Source organism: Sceloporus occidentalis, unplaced genomic scaffold (assembly GCF_023333645.1).
Source record: "Sceloporus occidentalis isolate IW3139 unplaced genomic scaffold, rSceOcc1.0.p SCAF_9, whole genome shotgun sequence".
NCBI classification, from domain to species: domain Eukaryota; kingdom Metazoa; phylum Chordata; class Lepidosauria; order Squamata; family Phrynosomatidae; genus Sceloporus; species Sceloporus occidentalis.
Window position 1 is genome coordinate 45,368,114 of NW_028316989.1, and position 19,035 is coordinate 45,387,148.

The window sequence follows — 19,035 nt, forward strand, 5'->3', positions numbered from 1 at the left end:
AAAGAAATATGTTTGTAGTGCTTTTTTTCCCTCTTGCTTACGTAGCTTCAGTCCCACCGTCTTCTTTTCACCTCTCATAGTTAGTTGTTTTTCCCCTTTTTAAAAAAGAAAAAAGGAAAGAAAAAAAAGTATTCTATGTAGGATTTTTTTTTCTATTTATTTTTGTGCTACCAGTTTAAATCACTGTAGAGATACCCCATAATAAATTGTTAAGTAACTGAAATAAGGGTTTTTGGAGTTCTGAAAGGGGGACAGTTTTTCTTTTTTAATTTTATTTTATTTTTCAAACATTTATCTACCTCACTCTCTTATTTTTTTGTGTGTATATATATTAAAAAATATACATCTCACATTTCTCAGCAGCTGACAATATACTGTTGAATACCGGTAACCTCATTTTCATTGTTCAAACCACATCATCCTCCCGGTTTTGGAGAGGGGAGGTCACCGCCGAATCAAAAAGGTCACTTAATATAGTTGCTGCTTTACAACACACACACAGGTATACTTCTCCTTTCTTGGTGGTGTGTTGAGGGTTGAAAGCAATCGTCAGTGGTCGTTTGAACCAAAATCAATAGCTGCTTTGAGTCCCGTTGTAACCGATGGGCACAAGAAGAACCCAGTGGAGATACACCCAGGACCTCAAGAAAAATGGCGTAAGAAAAGCAAGGCAGGCACTCAGGTCATCTGTGATGTGAACTCACTGCTCTCTAGGCTTTGAAAATAGATGGATGAGTATGAACACATTCGTCATAGACTAAATTTGAGGTGCTCACTCTGCTAAATGAGAACTAGCCAAAGCAGATGCCTATTCTTTGGATACCCAAACTGGTTACAAAAGGGATGTTAGAGCAAAGTGGTACCCGCTGCTAATAAAGCACCGATGCTACATTTGATTCTTTGGCCAGACTGCACAGCGAAATTTGATCTTCTCAAACCACAAGCCCACTCAAATTTACATTGTTGGCTTGGTGGAGCAGCTTCAGTTTAGGTGTGATCACAGGCAACCTGTTTGATTCTGTGCCGACAGCCTGAGAATGGTTTCTCGGTACCTCTGAAGCGGGATTTGTAAGTGTGACTCCCTGATCAGACAGTTGTCAAAACTGTCACTGACTTTTTCACATTAAATTGATAAACTGCCCGATTCTGGCAGTCGCCGATTTACACAATGAATTGATAAATTGCCTGATTCTGGCAGCTGTTCCAGCAGGTATTGCTTATGGCATCTGAATAATTGTTACTTGGCTAGTTTGAGATTTCAAAACAGATTGCTGTGGTTACACACATCAGATGTTGCCTTGAAGGGGAAATTGGGATTGTCTAGTTCTTACGTTTTGAGTTGCATGGAGAGGGGATGCCTGATCCGTCGGGTGCCCCTTTGCATAGCATCCTTGATTCTGACTTTTCTGCTTAGTGGTCTTTTTGTCATTGCGGTGGTGGCCTCTCCTCTCTTGCACATATTAATCCCCATAACTATGGGGATCCTCAGATCTTTTCAGCTGGTTTAAGAGGGTTTTCTTTAAAACTGTCCAAGTTATTATTATTTTTTTAATTGTTTGTAGATGGTTTAAACATATTAGGAGAGAACACTAACATTGTAGTGCCCATCTGAACACACATTTCAGAAGCATTCAAGTGGAAGGCGGTCACGTTGGGGTCATTTGGATAAGTTAGCCCATCTGAAACAAACCACCTTGACTCTGCCATTTTATTTTGTACTCATGATATCTTATTTTGGGGGGAAAATCTATTTTGGTTTCCAAATCTCTTTTTTGTTTTGGGAGTGTGTGTGTGTGTGTGTGCATGCACACCTATGTGTCCCAGATCTACCCTGCTTTCCCCATACAGTCTTCTACTGATAGTATATAATGTATGTGTTTATGCATGCCAAAAAATTGGGTGCAAGGGGCACAGAGAATTTATTTCCCGTTCGGGTTGTTGATAAGTCAGCTCAAATACGTTGGGTATACCGAGCCAACAGCACAGAAATCTATTGGCTTTAGTAATGGGCAAACAGTTTCTTGTTAAGGATCTAAGAATAGTCCTGGATCAGACCAAAGGTCCATCTGGCCTTCCTTCCTGTATTTTTGTGATGACTGATCAGATACTTCCAGACCTCTGAAGGTAGCAGCCGCTCTCTTTTTGTCCTCAACAAATGATATATCAAGTAGTACATTGTAACTAAGCCTAGAGGTTCCATTTCAGTATCTTGGCCACAGACATTGATAAACTCCTCTTCTTCCAAGTCTTTGTCACCACCACCAAAACCCATTTTTCTTAACTATATAAGCCAGTGTGAGTGCATTCCATATTTTCTGTGTCCTGATCTACTCTCAGTCTATTTCATTGAGTGACCTGGGGCTCTAGCATTAAGAGAGGGAACATGTTTTCTACCTGTGTTCAGCATACAGTGGAAATCTATATGTTTTTCTCACCACAGCCACCCCCATCTTGCAGTTTTAGTTTTTCCTCATAGCAAAGTTGTTCCAGGCCCTCGTTCTGTGTCTTTTGCATTCCACAAGGTTTCTGTCTGTACCATAGACTTCTGAAACATGACAAGACAATAATTGGAAGTTTTATCTTCAGCAACTTTCCTCATAGCCACTGTGCGTGACTACAAACACTACCCTTGCCCTCCTGATCATCTCCAACTATTCAGATCCTATCCATGTATGTGTGGTGGGATTGTTACTTGCTAACACAGTTTAGAGGAGAAGTGTCCTTTGGCACCCTTTCTGGTCAGCTTGGGTGAATAACTTGGCATCATCCACAAACCTGGCTACCTCATGGACCCTTAACTCCAGATTACTGATGAATAAGGACCATCGGACCTAACTCAGCGAAGGGAAGGACTTGGCTATTTATGTCACTGTATTAAAACGACTGCCCTTTTAAAATATATATATATTTTCCTCTACTTTTTTCTGTAAGTAGACATGGCTTCTCATTTTGTAGGAGTCCGAAGGACTTTGGAAAAGAGGGGGCCTTTGGAGGGCTTGGTTAAAAAGCTTTTTGGAAGTCCGTGAGTATAATACCTAATGGATTATCCCTAATGACACGTTGGCAGAGATTTCTAAAATGTTGGTGAGGCAAGACAGCCTTTTGCAGAAGCCCTTATGCCGCTTCTGTTTAATAATCCTATACACTCCTTTTACTGGGACAGATGTTGGACTAATGCCTGGCAATTACACATCGCCCTCTCTTCCCCCTTTAAAAATGCTGCTAGGGAAGTTACCTTCTAATCCTCTGAAAGGAGGGCAAGACAGGAAGAAAAATAAATAAATTAGGTGGCTTTAAAATTTGTTTAGCCCATTTTTGTTTTTGTGGTGGGTGGGCTATGTGAGGGCCCCCTTTTGTTACACTCAGTTTTTCATGGGGACTTGCATCTTTTTTTTGTTAAGCCATTTCCCAATCCCTGCATGTATGCTGCCTGAACAGGTTTTAAGTTCTAACATATCAGTTTGCTCTATCACTGCTTTTGCAGCTTCTCCATAGCGTGGTTCAGGCAAAGATATCTCTTCATTGTGATCTTTCAGTGGTGGTACAGAAGGTGGTTTGGTTTCAGAGGCAGGGAATTTGTATCTGTTCCTAAGCGTTGGAGGCTGATTGATTAACCAGGATTGTTTGGACAATGGCTAGACACAAACGCGAAGTATGAGACAATGCTGGTTTCCATCTAAGCCTTCCCCCCCTCTGCTCCTTGAGGATGGTTCTAAGTAAAGTTACGACTCTCAAAGTATGTTAGCACTGATGCTCTTGTTGATTTTACTAAAAACAAAACCCCCAAGTTATCCCAGGACTGGTCACAAGACGGAACTGCTGTTTAGATCTCTGGGAACTTCTACGGGTTGTTTAGTACAATCCATGGCTATACGAATCACACTCCTGTTGTTGGTATAATGTACTCTATGTATAATGGTATGATGTACTCTGTGTACAAAACCTTTCCATTCCAGTAGTTGGTAACTTTCTTGTTACTCTTGAGTTTTGTTTTATCAATGATGTACTTCATCACTGGTTAATAAGAAGTGGAGCAATTGCTGCTTCTGCCATATTTGCGCATGCCGGTGATGAATGCCAGATACCACAGCTCCGTTCTCAGATGAAGAGTTGACACAAACTAAAATAACAAGAGAGTATGGTCATTTAGGTTGAACCTTGCTGGAAGTGCTGAAGATACAGAACGCATAGGGTATATTCACTAAGAGGTTAGATGGCCTCTCAGTTTGGAAGGCTAGTTGATTCTGAGTTGATGCACATAGACTTTCTCTTGATGAGATTTAGAAACCATGATATGATCCATCCAAAATGAAGGAAGACGCATTGGAGACTCTTCCAAAAAAAACTGGGGGAGGGGGAGAGGCAGTAGTTCTGATCTGCTAAGGCAACAGGTTTACCGAAATTCAGAGTTGTTTACAAGTATTAACAACCTCCATGCCCAGGATTTGCAACTCATTGTTTGCAGGATGGAAATCCAGTCTCCCAGCAATCCTTGGTGTGGAGTCATATACATCAGTTCTATCCATTGAGCAAATTGCTCACTCTGATCCAGAGCTGCTACACATAAGGGTCTTCTCTGTTTACTTCAGTGGAATGTAACTTCATTGGAGTAAATGGGGGAAACCTTTCAGAGGGTGGAGAAAAATCTATGTATTGGATCATTTTGAAGGGTTTTCTGGATTGGGCCAACTGACCATAATTAAGTGTTGTGCAAGTTCCAGAAGGCTTTCGTTAGATGTTGTGCATGTCGAATGCGTGTGTCCATGTGTGTCTGTCTTCTTTCCGTTCTGTATCCATTCTGTTGTCTAGCGATCCATTCACATTTTCAGTAGGGCTCTTTAAGTCCAGTAGATTACGGGTAGTCAGTTGACAAAAGATCTGGTTTACAAAAAACTAATTACATATTTCATTGCATTTTCTAAGTACACAGAATACTTTTTTTACAAGAGTGCTTGCCGTTTCTAAGCGCCTAAAGATAATTTAAGGGCATCTTTCTCTCTCTGGTGTATATGTGTGCGTACGTGTGTGAGTTGGTTTTTTTTTTCCTTGTTAGGAGACAACTTTTACTAGTTAGGTTTACAATAAGGCAAAAATGGATCCTGTACCAGCTCTTAAATCATGGCTCATTTGTTGCCCCCTGGAAACCCCAAATCTGTTCTGTATCTTCAGTAACCTGGTCTTCCAGAGACCCTTAGATGGGTGGGAATCATCTTCAACCAGTCATTTTACTTTTACTGTGTAAGTGTAGGTTGGCACGAACCTCGCTGGTTAAGGAAACAGAATCGAGTATTGCTGCTAAGCAGTATTTAGTCACAGTGCTAGGTGCGTTTTCTTGGAGATAAAAGAGCACTGAAATTGCTGGATCTTATTTCTAAGGAAACGTACTTGGGATTAGAATTAGGTTTGCGTTATTTAAGTACCTGCTTTAATGTTGTCGTCTAGGTAGACTGAAGGATTTGACTGCATAGTAGGCGAGATGGCGAAAGGCCGTTTTCAGAACAAATCGCAGAATGAAAGACAACCGTGTTTACAGATTCCTTCTCCTTGTGTTAAAAGAGAAGGTGATGTACATTGCAACCTTATACATTTCTCTGTTATTTAGCAGCATTAAAGCGTTGTTTTCGGTTACCATCCAGGGTCCCTATTTATTTATACTTATTTAAACGATACTGAAAAATTCTGTTTCCCCCCCCTCGCAAATTAAAAAGCCCCTCTTTACCCAATAGCTTCTGTGTGGCTTTATTACCTTTTAGAGAATGATTTTTCTGTTTTCTAAACCAGTGAGGTTTGAGAAGAAAGGACTACCTCTGGGACAGAATAGCGATTTAAAAAACCACAAACGAAAACCAAACACCCCCCACCCTAAAAAAGAAACCCATAGAAAGTGCTATGGAACTGAAATGCATTTACAGACATAACATTTTCCAAGTTACCTTGTTTAAAATACAAAGTTTGTTGTTGTTTTTTTAAAAAATAAATGAAAAAAATAAAACAGTAATAACACGGCCAATTTATTACATAAAGACTTGCTGTGTATAAATTATTCCTAAAGAAATTCCTGTGTTTATATTAAAATGAATCAGTAGATGATGAAAAAAAAAATTCAAAATGTTTTTGTATATTCTGTTGTAAGAATTTATTCCTGTTGCGATATATTCTGGATTCTTTACATTATGAAAACAAAAAAAGAACCTTTGTCTATTTTGAATGGCTGAAGCTAAGGCTGCTTTAGTTTCTCTTACTCTGCTTTTTTCTAGTAGTTACAGTACTACATGATTAAGTTAAATAAAAAGGATTCTGTATGCATTTGTGCTTAGTGTGTTTCCTTTCATTTACTATGTGAAAGACACTTCGAAGGTACAACTGGGGTCACAATGTTAGAAAGTCTGTATCTGTCATTACATCATGGTTGCATCTGCACTGCAAAAACAATCCAGTTTGGCACCACTTGGTTAAAATGGTGAGCGGTTTAAAAAATGGAGGCAAGCTACAGCATGTTTTTTGGGCCGCCAAGTGCACAAGTCAGCTGTGCACAAGTCTATTTCTAGTAGGAGGGCTGGAAGGGATTCATAGTGGTTCCTTTGGGCTGCAAATTGGCACCTGGACCTCTGGTGCTTGCTTTGCTGTGCTTCCAAGTCATTTTTGACTTACAGCGATCCAGAAGCAAACCTATCACGAGGTTTTCTTGGCATGATTTCTTCAGAGGTTTGCCACTGCCATCCTCTGAGGCTGAGAGAGTGCGATTTGCCCAGTCCAGTGGGCCCTGGATTGCTGTGCTTTAATTTATTTTAGGATGTTTCCGTTGCATCTGGACAAAATTTAAATCTGCTGAAACCCATGACTTCATTTATTCACATATTTTCTGACCTGCATTGCTCTAACACCTCAAAGATAATTTTCTGTAGCACATTGCCCAGAAATTCTGCCGTTACCAACTTGGTTAGAGGAGGCACATGGATGAACGCTGCTCTTCTGTTACCATAATAAAGCGAGGTATAGTAGACGTAATCGCAGAGGTACCTACAAGGCGGAAAAGAGGTTCATTCAAGGGTTAATGACTCCATCTTGGCATTGCTGGCTTGCAAGAATACATTGCCTCCAAAGCATAAGGAGACAATGATTTAAACACTTCCTTCTTTCAAGGGGAGCTTCCCAAGAGATTTTGGTGATCCCTGCCTAACAAAGTGGGGTTGTGACTTCACAACCAGTATCAGATCTCAGAGGAAGCACCTTTTTGTATTGCTAATAGCATTTACATTTTATCTCTTGGACTCTGGAATGCTTTGTTGTTCTCAATGCCACATGGCCTGAAGGAGGAGAGCCCACACCATCTCAGCACAACAACAACATCTTGACAAAATGATGGCCTGTGACTAACATCATCATTTCCCCCCTCCTGTATCTTTGCCAGATAAAGAAGCCAGTGAAGTTTTGAAAGCTTGCAGCATGTACTTGGTGCATTTTGGTTGGCTAAATAAAGGCATCCCTTTGGGTTTTGGGGATGATTGTACTTTGCTATATGGCCAACATGGATACCCCTGAATCAATTTTAGGAGATTGTTGCACTGATGAAGCCAGCTAGGACATTCTGTGAGTTGCAGTTCAAAACCGTAACTTTCTCAAGGTCTTTAAAACCATATGTTCCTCAAGGAAGTATCTTTTTGTGTTGCAAATGGATGTTAAATTCCCTGGGCCTGTGACTTAACAGCTTCAATTATTTTTTCTCCTATATAGTTTTTAACACCTTTGCTTGATGAAGAGGCCACTGGAGCTTCGAAAGCTTGCAACATATATATTGCGCATTTTGGTTGATCCAAGAAAGGTATCACTGTTTGGTGGATTATTTTAATGTTATTAGATTTCTCAGGGTCTGCTTGACTCACATGTTCTTTGTTCTCAGTTCCCTGGCTTCTTCAGCGTTCCTATGAGGAGACTAAAAACATTCACATCCATTTTAGATTAATCACAGTTTAGTGTTCTGTCCAACCGTTAAACTGTGGTTAATCTTACTTACAGAGATGGAAACTAGCCCAGTTAGTAAAGTGTGGTCTGAAGTAGTCTGGTTGCTAGAGATTAATTGCAGTTTTGAATTTCACAGCAAGTTGTGTTTTATCTAAAAGAGAAGTTTTTGAATTCTTTGCATCGTGCCAGAAGGAAAGAACAGAATGTGCAAGCCAGCACTATGGTTTAGTGTTACATTGGAGCTGGTCTACTGAGTCCCGATTCTTTACATCCTAGCCAAAGATACAACTTTACGAACCTGCAAAAACATTTGTTCCTATGTTTATCTATCACACCACACTATTGTTTGCTTTTGTATTACTCCTGATATGTTTGAAAGATGTGTACAGTTGGTGTACTGTGTTAATTTGTTTAATGCTGTTAGATTTCCAGGCAACCTCAGACAGGGTTTACATAGAACTGTAATTTACATTGGTAAAATATTGACTTTGAATATTACAGTTCAACCACATGTTAACATCTTTTAGAGGCATCAAATATGTTCAGTTAATCAGAAGGTCAAAGAAAACACTCTTTTCCAAAGCCTTTCCAACTTTTAAGAACCTTTTGTTTTGGTTTGAATGTCTTCAAGGAAAGTTTCCTGATTCAATTATATTCCCCACAATGGACATGGCTTCTCAATAGATTTAAGTATTTACCTTCCTGCATCCCTGGAAAAAATGACATCCAGCCCTTCCATCCGAAGGTTTTTCCAGACTCTCTTCATGTTAATGATAGACTCGATCCTTTCTGGACCCTCTAAGAGGCAACAATTGTCTTCTGGACAAAACCCACAAACATCCATGTCCTTATAGCCTTTGTTCTTCCCACATTGCTCCAGAATTATGGTTCCTTTTGAGGTGGCAGCGAGCCCAAGGTGAATCATAAACTGCAGGTTGACCCATAAGAGTAAGATAATACACAATGAGAATCCCCTACTGAATGGACAGTGGGCCTTTGGTCATTCATAAGATATGAAATACAATTCCCATAGCCCCTTACCTTTGGTCATGCTCAGGGAAACTGATTATAGTCACAGGCCAAATTGCTTGGGGGCCAAAATCTCCCCATCCCTGCTATAATAACAACCCAAAATAGGAAATACAAGCTTTCCTGTAAAAAGCCCTCTGTCTGCATAAACCTATTTCCACTGTGGAGGACACAAGTGGGGCTTTTGTGTCTAGATCCTACACTGAACCTTCTGGAGATGTATATGCAAAATCTCTTTAAGGAAAATTCTGAAGACCTGTTCATTTTGTATGGTGTTATTTCGCACAGTGACACGGTTCACTTGTTAATCTTACCGTACAAAGTGCTTTAGAAAAAAAGATCCACACAAAAAAATCCCTCCCATACATTAAATCATATTTTCTCCAGATCTTGTTGCCATGGATACATAAGCATGGTAATGTGTGTTTGTATATATATATGTGTGTGTGTGTGTGTGTGTGTGTGTATAAAAAAGTAGAAAATGTACAGCTGATTCCTAATTAGACTAATTTGTTTCAATGAAATGCTTCGATTAACCTCCCCCCCCCCCCCCGGGCTGCCTTTATTTTGATTTGGCTAGGTTCCCTCCATTCTAGCATATGGGGTGTATGTTGCTTAGAGAGGCAAGTGCTTCACTTCATGTTTTCAGATCCGTTAAGGATTTCTTCTTGTTGTGTGCCTTCAAGTCATTTCTGATTTATGGCGACCCTTAGAGCTATCATGGGGTTTTCTTGGCAAGATTTGTTCAGAGGAGGTTTGCCATTGCCTTCCTCTGAGACATGCCCAAAGCCACCCAAATGGGTTTCATTGCTGGGCAGGGAATCTATCTGTCTACCTACCTACCTCCTGGTACAAAGATAGTACTTTGTTTTCATTTAGCATATTCTTAGTGGAGTTGAAATTAATGCAAGCATGCCTCAGAATGAGCAAAATGTCCTCCAATATAAAATTCCTGCTACTCCCAGTGTTAGCCAGTGAATTCCATTTGATAGTCTTCTTTTTAAAAAATGAATCCCAAGAATAGGCATAGAAAGGCAAAATAAGGGCCTCATCACCAATCCCAAGTAGTAAAACGCCTAGACTTAAACCAAAATGTGTAGTCAGGCATGTAACAAATGATGCAAAGGATCAAGTACTACCATATATACTCATGAAAGTTAACCTTGTGTAGAAATTGAGGGCAGATTTTGGGGCCAAAATTAAAAATTTTGATATGACCCATGGATAATGGAACAAAGGATGCAACGGACATATAAAAGGAAAATGATGGTCCAGAACTTACAAAATTCTGGGAGGCATAACTGTGCTCATTCTAAACCATTTCCTGTATTGCTATGTACTTTATATGTATTAGCCTACTAGCCCCACCACCTTTCCCTTCTCCTTCTATGTCATGTCTTTTTAGATTGTAAGCCTGAGGGCAGGGAACCGTCTAATTAAAAAGATTGTATGTACAGCGCTGTGTACATTTACAGCGCTTTATAAATAAAGGTTAATAAATAATAATAATGATCTAAAGGCTGGAAGGATGAGGTGGAAAACTATGGTAAATGGTGGCTGAGCAATGTCTAGGGGAGGTGACCAGGCTCAGACAGGACTAAGAAAATATGCATATGTCAAAAAGTATGTAAAGGCAAGAGTTAAAATATTAACTGGTACATATACAGTATATGTTATACCATTTTAACCTTTGTCAATTTTGGTTTAATTTTAACTTAAATCCTCTACTTTAAACAGTCACTCACCCGGGGATTAAGGGTTGCCCATGCTTTGCAGATCTTTTCTTTAGCCTTTTGGTAGGCCACTGGCAATTCTATGATATGCACATTTACATCTTTACCAAGGCCAAGTTTCAACAGCTCCTGTGGAAGAGAATAATTAGAATACAGTACAGGGATATTTCAGGTTAGGAAAACCTCTGGTTTCTTAAGCTGAATTTCAATCTGTGGTTGGGGAACCCGTGACTTTCCAGATCAAGTCTAAGATGCCCAACAAGGATAATGTGAATAAGGGACTGCAAGTTGCTGACCCTGCCCTAATCCTTACAGTTCATTGATTAGTTTGCAGGAGGAGATAGGCAATGGGAATGCAAAAGATTTGACTGTCAATTAAATAATCTGTATAGGAGAGAGTGAGCAACTGCATCATGCCCATACACTTACTTTTCTGACCTGGTACCCTCCAGGGGCCCACTCAGACTGGCCCCAAGTGGCAAAACATCATCAACACCATCATCCCAGAAATCCACTTCTGGGTTTGAAAACTTTTTTTTAAATGTTAAACAATATTTGTTTAACCTGCAACTTATTTAGAAGGTGAATTGCTTTCTTTCTTGTACTACAAGTATGAACATTGCTTACAATGGGACGTATAGGCCTTCATAAATGCCAGCCTGCATTACTTGTGAGAGAGACTTATTACCTATTATAGTGCACTTTCCTTCAACTTCACTCCATCCCTGATTCATTTTGCCACCTCTGAGTGGCTAATCTGGATAAAATCCACTGTATTTTATCTGGAGTGAACCTGACACCTTTTTACTTTTTGCATCTTAAAAGTCTGCCTTTTTCTGCATTAAATGCTAATGTAAATGGATCCTGTAGCACCTTGGAAGCTAACTGAAAGAAAGAAGCTAGTATCATGAGTTTTTGTAGGCTTCCAGCCTACTTTCTCAGATGCATAGGGCCACCTACAAAAGCTCATGCTACCAGCTTCTTTGTTTCAGTTAGTCACAAAGGTGCAACAAGATCCCTTTGCATACTGATTTTCCACACTAACACGACTAATGTCTTTGAATTAAATCATAAAACACCCAAGCTCTGGTCATACTTTGTCTAACCCGTCTGCTGTTCTGGCAGTTCAACAGGGAGGTTGCTGCCTGGGAAGCAAGGTGGCATAGAAAGGGTTGGAAAGCTTCCCCTGGTACTACTGGTGTGTGAATGGGACAAACTCGTTCTTGAAAGTTGGCTTCCTGAGTAAACTGTTACCATTTCCTTGTCAGCGGAAACATTGATTAGCTGTGCTCAATAAACTGTTTGACACAAACAAGCAAACAATTCTTGCAGGAGAAGTAAACACATTAGGATAACACAGCCAGCTGTGTTTTTCCTGTGGCACGAATGGTCTTGGAGAGGCCATTGCATCATCTAGCATAAGAATGCAGTGTTGTGTGTCCATTTTTCCAAATGTATAAACCATGCCAGCTTACAATTAGCATTTTATTTTCTCACACACATCTTGATTTCTCAGTTTAATGAAACACTCTTCTGTGAGGCCATGGTCAGATGACCAACGATAACCTTCCTTGGCCTCCTCCGTGCAGAAGAGCCAAGTCCAAAAATGGTGGACAGCAAAGCACTGTTGCTGTCTGCAATGCAATGGTAATAGGGAGGCAGATTTACTTCCTAGTGGAAGCAAGGCTGGTGAAATATCTGTCTCTAAGGAAAACTCCCTGGCGCAATGCTAGAGAGTTCTGAGAACTGTAGCTTTGTGAGACATTTCTCTTTCTCTTTCAGAGAGCTCTGGTGCCACAGTAAACTACAATTCCCAGGATGCCCTAGCACTGAGCCCTTTTAATTTATTAGTTCATTTTGGCGTTGTGTTGCTTTAACTTGCAAATAAATCAGACGCTTTACTTTTATTATCCAGGATGATACAATGATTTCTTATTTAAAGCTGGAACCAAGAGAAATCAGAAACCAATTGGCGATGCTATTGTTATGTGATTAGTATTTTTATGGCTTGGTAGGACCTACAGTGCTCAGCTTGGAGTATTTTCTTACATCTCTTGCAGTGGTTGCAATATTAAAAGTCTAATGCAAAACTCCTGCATCACTATTTTATTATTCCTATACTATATTTCCTATTCTGAACACTTTGATGTATGGTTGTGTTTTAAGCAGGTTCTACATCACTTTTAGTTCTGGGTAGTGTTAACAATTTCAAGTGTTTTTGATTATTACTCTTGAAAATCCATGATACACTTTGATATTTTAGCTTGCAGAAAAGAATTTCCTACCTTTGCAGCTTCCCAGCTGGAGTTAACTAAATACTGCCGGAAGGCACCAAAGCCTGAAAAGCAAAGAAAATGTATGATGATTGCCTTTCAAAATTCTCAAGTCCTTTATCTGCATTGTTTTTAGGCAACGGACTAACTTTTGCATTGAAGTGATGGAACGATGGCTTTTTTTGTATTCCCCAATGTGGAGATTTTTTTTTTTTTAAGATTTTTATTGATTAAAAGATACAATTGACTTAATCATCATACAGTCACATAGTGCATCTTGCTCTGTGTAATTCATCTTAATTGCAATACAAAATAAAATGTACCTATAAATATCTCCCTTATCTATACATATTTACTTTGTGTAATTCCAATTTTCTTTTAACACATAGTTTACTCTTCATAACTCTTAATTTTCTTGTCAGATGAAAAGGGTTTAGTCATATCGTTTCCAATCTTTTATATTCTCTAATGCTTCTTTATATACTCATCTATTAATTTCCACTTTTTATTCTCTTTATCTTTACCTCTTAATAATGTCGTCAGCTTATCCATCTCTTTAAGATCTACCACTTTCTGCAGCCATTCTTCAACATTTGGCACTTTTTTATCTTTCCAATATCTAGTCAATACGATTCTAGCAGCTGATATAAGATACAGCATAATCTTCCAATAAGTTTTTTCTATTTCTATTCCCATATAAGAGGTCATATTAAGTAAGTACAATTCTGGTGACAGGGAGAATCTGATATTAAAATTTTTTTGTCCCAATGTGGAGATTTACACAACTCCAATTCTCAGCCAGGCGTTTGCACTATAAGATCCATCATTCTTATTATCTTATTCCAAATTCCATCCTAGATGTGCTTTTATACATGCGCCAGTGAACCACACAGACCGAGCAGAGTGCAGGACACTGGTCCGTGTTTTATCAGATATGCAACAATTTAAAAGTCTGTTGCAATATACAATTGGATGTACAATCTAATACTGTTTAAAAGCTTGTTGCAGTCCGATATGATCATCCTTGCCTAACGTGGTGCACTTCAGGTATTCTGGATGATAATTCCTAACATCCCTGACAACTGGCAAAGGGAGGTTGTAATCTAAAAACATCTGGAGGGTGCCAGGTGGGGGAAATCTGAATTTCTAAAAGCCAGTCAAAAGACATTGTCAGGACCAGTGACTCCTCAAGTTCGGAATGCCAAGCTTCAGTGGTAAACTTAGAAAATCTTTATTCAGCAACTATAGGTTTACACTAGGGACAGCATTAGCAAAGCTAATTAAACCATCTCCAATTTCAAATCCTTGGCAGGCTATTTTTTCATTCATTACAAAAGCAAAACAACTTTGTTCCTCCTGTTTCCCCAGACTAACCCCTTCCATGTTGGTTCTGTTTGCTTTCCCAGAGAAATGACCTTGTTTCAAGCCAGGCATGACTCCCTTTCCCCAGCTATTTCAGCACCTAGGAATGTGATCAACAACCCCTGGTAATAAACACTGCATATCCCATCACATTATTCCTGCATACTAACACACATTTTAACCTCTGCTACCCATCACAGGCCTGTATGTGAACTAAATCTAAAAGTCAAGATGCAAGATGCAGAAAGAAAAAGAGGTAAAGAAATTGATTTGAGCCGGGTATCTTACATTTGAGTGCTGTGAATAACAGAAATAACAATATTTATACCCCAAGTTTCTTCCAAAATTTGGAGAAGTAAAATGCTTTTGTCAGTCACTGATCGCTAATTCAGTTTTGCTGGGTGGACTAGGGTCTTGTTAAGCTCCTTAAATGTTGTTTTGTAATTGTTTTGCCCTATTGAGTGCTTAGTGGCCTCTCTGCCTTTCTTAAACTTCTCCCATCCTGGCGGGTCATTGCTCTGTTCGGAGTCATCTGAACTGATACTGCCTGCCTTGCAGCTATTTCAATTAACGCTCAAACAATTTTTAAGTGTGTGTTAATTGGAAACGGCAAGATCCAGGTTCTCTTTGACATCACTTCAATCTTGTGTCCTCAGCTGGCCCATGGCGGAAAACTATCCAGCAACTCACATGTCAAGCGTATAAGTAATAATTGCCTTTAGAGCAACCAGTGGCGTAACAGAGAGCAACGGCGTGCAGCGGCATTCCTGGAGAGTTTTAACCTTTTAAAGTTCAGTCTCTTTGTAAGTGGTTGCGTCTGCAACTGTGAGACGTCATTAGTTATCACCAGCAAGAAAAGGTCCAAATGCGGTTCCTGTGACTTGTTTGGTTAGGCATGCCCTCATGCTCTCTTTCTACACCGTAATTTGAAGCGTGCGCGCACACGCTAGTTTTGATAAAACCGTGTTGTGTTTTTCCGTCTCTCGTTCTGAAATGGAGAAGCTGACATTTGATACTGGGCTTGCTTTTAATTTTGGACTCTGATGTGGAATTGGGAAGTAGTCTTGGTCTGTGACTCTTTTTAGCTAATGCTTAAATAGCCATACCTAGAGGCTGCACAGTTTGGACAGGAAAGGATGTCAACAGATATTTTCAGAAGTGACAGGAATAGAGAACTGCAAACTTTCTTGGATAAAAGACAGCTCCCCCCCCCCCCCCCGCCGTCTTCTTTTTAATTCCACCAACATGCCATCTGATTTGCTTAGCAAGTTGCATTACTGGGGTTATTTTCCATTTGCAAATGTTGATCTGCTCAGTTGCTAGATGCTGAGAAGATCCCCATCTCCTGCAAGGAGATTATGACAAACAGCTGGCCAGTGAATGTGTATTTCATGTCTGGCTGAAAGAGGAGAGCTCTCCCTCACATATCTTTTGCAGGTGTGTGTTAAAAGCTTTACCTGTAACAACCACTGTGTTGGAACTGACATCCATTTAGCTTGGAACCTGAAGGCAATCTTTCAGCCCGCGACACCAATAATCAGCTCTCTCTTCATTGGTAAACATGCTTGATCACAGCTGTTGATATTATATTCTTTTACCATCTGTTCCAGAATGTCCATCTTCCTATTGGCCAGTGGAAAAACACTTCACCAAACAGGAGCAGTTCTTGTTTCACATGATGTGAGATAATTTTAATTACACAAGTCCCTGGAGTATTGGTGGTTACACAGCTCCTTATGCTTCCTCATCTCTCAGTGGCACACAGAGTGACTTAACAGCATAATCTTAGCTATTGATTTCAAGTCTAACTTTGAAACCTCATTAGAAATAATCCCATCTGTTCTATTTTGGTACATTTCCATTGCAAGGCAGTACCAGATTAACAAAATAAGCCTACATATAACTTCATATTATATTTACAATTTATTCTTTGGCTCCACAGCAGTCATTTTGGATTGTTACAAAGAGCCTACATACCTAGCTTGTCCTAAACTACCCTAGTAAACACTAGCCTGCAATGTCATTTACAAATGTATGGATAAGAACACTTAGTCTTATAAAATATTTTCCTTCACATTACACTTGGGAAATTGCGAAAGTAGAAAGGAGTGGTTTTTGTCGGCTTTCTGTTCAGGTTATTTTCGTGTTATTTCTCTTTCCACCAATGCGTCTGAAAAACAACCCGCATTTGCAGGGGTTTAGCGGATTGTAAAATACTGTTTCTGCATGGGAATTTGCCTCCATGTGATAAAGTCCTGTTCCTGAGATGCATGCAGCAGACCTAGTCTACAAAAGTTTATGGTTAAGTCACAAAGGTGCTACAAGTTCCCTTTGCTTAAAACATTACAGTTTTTAGTCCTGTTCAGAAAATCTAGGCCATTTTAGAAGTCAGTGTGCTTCACCCATGGCAACAGACGGATCACTAGGAGCTATGGCCAGGCTTTTGTCTACAGAGAGGAGAGAGACTGTAAACTGATACTTTAACACCTTTCTCTTTGACGGAATCGGCAGTCTCTACAATATTTTGCAAGCTGGTCTGCCATTTGCGATTTCAGAATAAAACAACGGTCTATCCACTCGATCAGTCATTTTGGACTTCTGGCTGAAAAACTATTAGTGTCTAATACTTGCCTAAGTTCTTCTATGGAAGCACATTTTTGTGTGACATGGAAATTTCCATTCAGTTGATAGTTGCATTAGCGGAGTTGCACATGGGATGCCATTCCGCATGCCGACACCTGTGCAGATGTGCTTGGATGTGTATGTGAATACACATCTGCATTCAGTTTTTAGGTAATGCTTAAACAGATGTACCTAGAGGCTACATAGTTTGGATTTGGGGTGCATTTGTTTGCGCTATGTGACAATTCAACACAAGGGTTACATTGCACAACCAATGTGTTGCTCCACAAGGATTGATTTTTACTCTGGAGCTCCTCCATAGTTGTTGCTCCCCCATCCCCAATTTTGTACTATCATCACCGAGGAGAATGTCTGGGAGAACCCAACAGCTTGTTATGTTTCGTGACATTTACTGATCCAATAAATACGATGCCTGTGAATTTTTTCCCTCCTAAATAAATTGGAGAAGGACAGTGGGCTCTTTTTTGGTGAGTACTATATATACTTGACTATAAGTCAACCTCATGTATAAGTCGAGGGCAGGCTTTGGGGCCAAGATTATGGATTTTGATATGAGCCATGGATAAAACTTAGCAGCGTGTAACAAAGCATATAAAGGCTGAAATAAAGGAAAACGATGCTAAAGATGCTTACCCTGAAGGCTGGATGGATGAGATAGTAGAAGAGGTTGCTATTTCTTTTAGGTGCTCCAAGAAGAGAATAAACTCTCACTTTTCACCAGGGCATGGTTCCTTTTTTTGATAAGAATGAAAGTACAGTACTTACATCGACCCATGGATAAGTCGACCCAGGTTTTTGGGATCAGATTTACTACAATGTCTAGACTTATGCATGAGTATATAGTGTATCTAACCTTGCTAACCTCTGGAACCATCCTTGATCATGAGAATGCGCTTGCTCCAGTGTATTCTCCTCTTACTTCCGCTTCCTTCTCTCCAAGTGGTTGCAGTTACAAGGAAAGGACTGGAGAGTCATGCACTTCCCTGTTGAAACAAAACAGCATTTGTTATCTCTGTAGCAGAGCCAATTATCAGTTCATTTTGTACTACATTTAATTTATGTTAAATTAACCTTTATCGGCCAACCGAAACGCACAATATACTCGTGGCAAGTGTCAGTAGTATTTCGATTTCAAAATGTACATTTTACTATGAGGAAATCTGAAATAGTAAAATTGCACCTTGGATCCAACACTGATCAGAATGGAGACTGCAGTCAAGAAAGCAAAAGAAGACCAAGGATGGGGAGGGCAGCTATGAAAGAACTAGAAGAGATCCTAAGGAGTAAAGATACACAACAGAGCACAAAAGTTACAAGTTGTACAAGTCATTGTATTTCCCATATCCTGGAACAGATGAAGCCAGGAGTGTGTGTGTGTGTATGTGTATGTATACAAACATGTATACCTGTCTATGTGCGTGTTTGTATGTATAGATAAGTTTGTGTGTTTCTATGTATATAGCTAAATGTGAGTGTGTGTGGTATGTTTGCATGTATATAGATAAATGTGTGTATGCATATTGATAAATGTGTATGTATATAGATATGTTTGTGTGTATGTAGATAAATGTGTTTGTATGTATATAGATGTATATGTTTGTATGTATGTAGATAAATGTGTCTGTATGTAGATACATGCGTATTTGTATGTATATAGATGTGTGTATGTTTGTATTGTATGTATATAGATACATGTATATGTTTGCATGTGTAGATAAGCGTGTTATGTGTAGAGATTTTGTGTGTATGTAGATGTGTGTTTGTATGTATATAGATACGTTTGTGTGTTTGCATGTACGGTATATAAATGTGTGTATGTTTGTATGTATATAGATACATGTATATGTTTGCATATATAGATAAGCGTGTTATGTATATACACTTTTTGTCTATGTAGATGTGTTTGTATGTATATACATTTATTATTATTAACCTTTATTTATGAAGCGCTGTAAATTTACACAAATTTACATTTGTGTTTGTATATACAGTATATTGATAAATGTGTGTATGTTTGCATGTACAGATAAATG

General features: G+C 39.3%; 1 protein-coding gene across 3 annotated transcripts; it reads right to left on the bottom strand.

Moving 5' to 3' along the window:
- Window positions 1-6,134: 6,134 nt before the first annotated feature.
- LOC149307445 (pyroglutamyl-peptidase 1-like protein) lies at window positions 6,135-18,557 on the bottom strand. 3 transcript variants are annotated; one of them, XM_089539183.1, is made up of 8 exons: window positions 18,183-18,557; window positions 17,856-17,985; window positions 17,636-17,733; window positions 15,817-15,982; window positions 13,010-13,062; window positions 10,737-10,853; window positions 8,661-8,890; window positions 6,135-7,020 (listed from the first exon to the last, which is right to left on the bottom strand). In XM_089539183.1, exons 4-8 carry the CDS (start codon window positions 15,848-15,850, stop codon window positions 6,852-6,854), a joined length of 603 nt encoding a protein of 200 aa, XP_089395309.1. In that variant the 5' UTR covers window positions 15,851-15,982; window positions 17,636-17,733; window positions 17,856-17,985; window positions 18,183-18,557; the 3' UTR covers window positions 6,135-6,851. The 3 variants fall into 3 exon arrangements, with proteins under 3 accessions (XP_089395309.1, XP_089395310.1, XP_089395308.1); XM_089539184.1 differs by lacking the exons at window positions 17,636-17,733; window positions 17,856-17,985; window positions 18,183-18,557 and having other exon boundaries at window positions 15,817-16,148; XM_089539182.1 differs by lacking the exons at window positions 15,817-15,982; window positions 17,636-17,733; window positions 17,856-17,985; window positions 18,183-18,557 and adding an exon at window positions 13,522-13,712.
- Window positions 18,558-19,035: the final 478 nt, after the last annotated feature.